The 4,797-nt window shown below is 34.0% G+C and overlaps 1 protein-coding gene across 1 annotated transcript; it reads right to left on the bottom strand.

Moving 5' to 3' along the window:
* Positions 1-1,954: 1,954 nt before the first annotated feature.
* LOC123528140 (protein trunk-like) lies at positions 1,955-4,430 on the bottom strand. Its single transcript, XM_045307884.2, has 2 exons — positions 4,298-4,430; positions 1,955-2,733 (listed from the first exon to the last, which is right to left on the bottom strand). Exons 1-2 carry the CDS (start codon positions 4,310-4,312, stop codon positions 2,215-2,217), a joined length of 534 nt encoding a protein of 177 aa, XP_045163819.2. The 5' UTR covers positions 4,313-4,430; the 3' UTR covers positions 1,955-2,214.
* Between the last annotated feature and the right edge of the window lie 367 nt (positions 4,431-4,797).

Below are 4,797 nucleotides of genomic sequence, written 5' to 3'. Positions count from 1 at the left end.
AGGTTTAAAAAGGTAATGTGTACATTTCTTACCTTTAATATGTAAACAATTTTCTCTCGATTAATCTTAGAATATCAGTTGCATGCCACGACAACAAATATTGCTGTTACTGTGTTTCAGCTAGTGACTAGTCACTAGTATGAGCAACAACTATCTGAAGTATATTACCTTCGAAATCATAAATATTGATATGGAGCAGGTGCTACAAAAAATATTTTGCCACGTGTAATTCACCTATAACCACTATTTTCCGCGTTTATGTGTCGTTAGTTGTGGTTTCAATGGTTTAAAGTAATTGACGAAATTGGCCTAAGGCTTAAGTTTAGTTTATACTTGTTTATACTTGTTTCTTTTAATCAAATATAAAATAAGGAACATCATTAAAAAAAGTTCTCCCGAATATACGAAGTGCTATCTGGAGTACAGCGCGTTCGACCACTAGATTGAAAATATTTAAAACGATGTTACATATTGAAGAAAACTCAAATTATATATCTACATGACGTCAAAATGACCGTGTTTTAATGAAAATGACCGTGTTTTTTTTTGTTAATTTAGGATAGAACAGATGATATGACTCAATGGATCATTATTAAGTAAAAAAAAAATTACGTCTTTACTTTGGTGAATATTCCAAAACAAGTAACTTAACAGATCTATATGTAGGTAATGTTACCAGATGTGAATGGTGCAAAAGAAAGTAAAAAGGCTAACGAGGAGCAACATACTTAAGTTGTTGTTTTGTCTGTTGAACTTTTGAAAGACTTTTATCTATTTATATTCAATTTAAAATGTATATCAATGTACATATGTTAAGAAAAGTCTTTTTAGTTTTAAAGCGCTTAAAACAAATGTGGCCATAAAGCTTATGCATTCAAACAATAAAGGTATCTAAATCTAAATATGGCCTATAGCTACATACGACGCCTTGTACCCAAACTGTTTATTACATTTTATTAATTCCGCGCTTTGCTTAAATATATATGCGCGTTGCTGAAATATATCAAACATAACTAACTTTTTTTACTCAAAAATGTAAAGTTTCTTATTAACGTTGGTAGTCGACGAAAGTCTCCAACTGGAATGGATGGAACAACTTATTCCAGCCGAGCACACGACAGGTGTTACATTTACCTCCCCAGCATCCAGTCTAGGCCGATACTGCTGGAATCAGTAATTACCCAGTACTGAACACTAGTTGGGATATCAGCCGCGACCGGGAAATGAATCCGGTCCACCCTGCTAACCACTGCGCTACTGACTTTAATAAGCACCTGTAATTCTCTAAAGTAATAAATTCAGTTGCCACACCAGTAATTTTTTATCTTGGGATATATTGTTTGAAAAAGTGTTAATAATAACAATGAACATAAATTAAGTACATTGTAGAGGAAAGGAGATTCGAAATGTACATTACGTGTGATTTATATATGTTTGTGTTTTACTAATAAGACTTTTATTTTCATCGAATGGAAGTAATATAGTATATTTCAAGTAACGTTTCAAAAAGACTTGTGTATTAATACTGAAAAGAAAACGAACCAAATAATCCTAATAACTGCAGTAACTACATCATTAATATAAATTGAAAATTCATTCCTTTCTAAACGAAAATTTGAAAAATAACCACTTTTGTTAACTGTTACAGGCATACTATGATCCCTGCTGACAACCATAGAGATACACCACTGTCCAAGGGCTTTAAGACCCAGAAACTAGAAGAAACATTCCACAGGATATATCTCTTCCATTGAGTTATAAAACAACTGTATATAAAGTTAGGTCACAAGTGCTTGATAATTTCAAATGAATAGAATAAAAGTAAATAATTTTATCGGCATCATTTTCTGAAAATTTTCTTTCAGCTTTGACAACAAAAATATTCCAAAGGGCGTGTAGGTTTGTAAAACGGCAAGCCTTCTGAAAACAACAACATCAACAACAACAACAACAATAATGTTTCACCAGTTTAAAACAAATAATTACCTACGAGTATAAAGATGATCTTCGCTACATTTTATTAAATGGTACATTTCATGCAGTCTAGATAATATATAAAACAACCCCGTATGTATTTTTTTTTCATCTTAAGGTTTGACATAACTTAGTGAAACATAATTTAAATGCATGCTATGTTTTCTGTTCAGGCTGGTCGCAAGTGCATACTTGTAACGTCGCGATCATTTGTCATAATCTGGAAAAGTTGAAAGTCTTTCATCCATTTCTTGAAGATCTCATACAAAGACAGTTTACAGTAATGTTAACTGCCACGAAAGCATAGTTATTTGAAAGTTGCGCGGAATAGTCCAGTTGGTCTTCCAGAGCATCTGATCGTCTGAGAACATTTAGTGCATATTTCTGTGGCGCACACTCAAAGTGTCCAAACCAGCACGTGCTATTATGGCACGCGCCATCCCGGACAAATCTAGGGTTGTATCCGTCCCCTAAATCTCTCCAGAAATATCTGCAATCGCAGGACCAAGGAAGTTGTCCAATGTGGTCCATTTGAATACGTTCTGTAAATTTTTTCAAACCTTTGATTAGACAACTTTCTTTCTCATGCTTAATGGCAGCTGAAGTTTCGGAAATTTGTTTCAAGAATTTACTGTAGTTTTGTAATGTTGGTAAGTCTTGGTTTGATCTCACATGATTTCTTGAGGCTGGATGGATTTGAGCGTTCGTCGTTTGTGATGTATACCATACTGCCAATAGTCCGTACATTATAGCGTTATCCTGGAATATAAATATTATAAAAAATATTTGATAAAATGATATAAAAAATGTTTAACAGTATGTCACATGTTATTTAGGAATTTAATCAACCAAAAAGTATTAACACCGTATTCACATGTTCTTATTTTAGCGGATTCTTTTAATCATATTGACTTATTTGTTCTGCACTGATCACTACAAATGCAAGAGTATCACATTTACACTGTACAAACATTATTTGATATTGCAGAAACGTTGTCTTAATCGGACTTGACCTTTGATCTAATGACTAAGATGTCATTACAGCATGGCAACAGCAAACTTCCAAGAAGTTTAGACGTAGTAAACTGTTCAAAGTTATTGTTGAACCGATTAATTTCGCCTATGACCCGAACGATTCTAATGATGCAATTACGCATATAAAGTTTAACAATATAAGGCCAAACCTTCTTTTGATATAGAGCGAAAACCGTTTCTGATCTTGAAATCAAGGTGACATTGTACTTGGATTAACTGACCCCAAAATACTTAGTAACAGAGGTCATCTTCTGACAAAAAGCAATTATGCTATAAAGTTGGACGACTGTCAAAACAGACTCCATGATACTTAAGTAACCGAAATTATAATAAAAATGATTTAAGAACACAGCGACATTTTAAGTTCAAGGTCGCTACCTAGCATCTTAAGACTGTTTTTGTGATGGTTATTCAAATCTGTTAGTTGAACCTTTGATAGCACAAAATGCTTTTGGAGATTCTAGCGAATCGATTTGATAAAGACTTGCAAGCACGCCATAAGAGGCAACCCTTAGAAGAATGAAATACTTTATCGTGCTTTAGGTTAACAGCTTTGCATCGAGAAATATGCACGAGTTCTGCTGCGGAAATATTAAAGAATATAAATTTCTTTCACGGATTGTAAGTGCAGGTGGGAATATCCGGCCTTTAGGCGGTTACGAGGCTCTGCGGAGATACCGCGTGATATCATCAGAAATCCCAGTCCGGTATGAAAGAACAGTGCATATCACTTATATAAAATAAATAGATACTTTTACATACTTATCTATTCTGATAAGTTAATAAATGATAAAAATTATCCCTAAATCAGCGTAAAATTGAAAATATCGTCGTTAGTGAACTTTTTAATGCGAAGACATTTGAATAATTATGATGTTACAAATGACGTCAGGAACCTGATATGTTTATCTATGGGTTCGTAATAGACCCTTCTAACGCAAACGTAAATCGGAAACGGAATACTGAATTCGTAAATATTATTTTCAAATAATGGTCTAAGGGAGATACTATTGCATTACTATTGGATGAAACTGTCTCCCCTAGACCACAAATTAGCCTAAAATTTTACGAATTCAGTATTCCGTTTCGTAATTACGTTTACGTTAGAAAGGTCTATTAAAACATGATATATTAACATAACATATAATAAATATGATATAAGAGAGGTTAAACATGAACAGATATACTTTTTTAAGATTAGTTATTTTTCAGAATCAATTGATAGTCAAAAGCAATTTTAGTATATTTTATTATCATGTAGAAACAAAGAAGAAAAAATAAGCATTACCATACAAGACTGCATGTCCTTTTACATGAATCAAACACAGACTACTAAAACGAACAGACGTATTTGTCCCGATAATTCAGTGTGAAAAATTCTGACAAAACAGGAAATTCCAAACTGCAATATTGGTTCTAAAGTACATAATTACACATAGATTGCATCTTAAATACCGAACAATTACCCAGTGATTGATGCAGTTATAGAGAATATGCATAGAACCGTGGGGATAGAGACCAGTGTGAATATCACTATGACTGTATAGTTAGGATAATTTTTGTTGTTGTTGTTGGAATTAACGTCGCACCGACACATGGTAGGTCATATGGCGACTTTCCAGCTTTAATGGTAGAGGAAGACCACAGGTGCCCCTCCGTGCATTATTTCATCACGAGCGGGCACCTGGGTAGAACCACCGACCTTCCATAAGCCAGCTGGATGGCTTCCTCACATGAAGAATTCAAAGCCCCGAGTGAGGCTCGAACCCACATCGATGAGGAGCAAGT

Source organism: Mercenaria mercenaria, chromosome 14 (genome assembly GCF_021730395.1).
Source record: "Mercenaria mercenaria strain notata chromosome 14, MADL_Memer_1, whole genome shotgun sequence".
NCBI lineage: Eukaryota > Metazoa > Mollusca > Bivalvia > Venerida > Veneridae > Mercenaria > Mercenaria mercenaria.
Note: the sequence above shows the minus strand (reverse complement) of the source record. Positions and strands in the feature narration are given on the sequence as shown.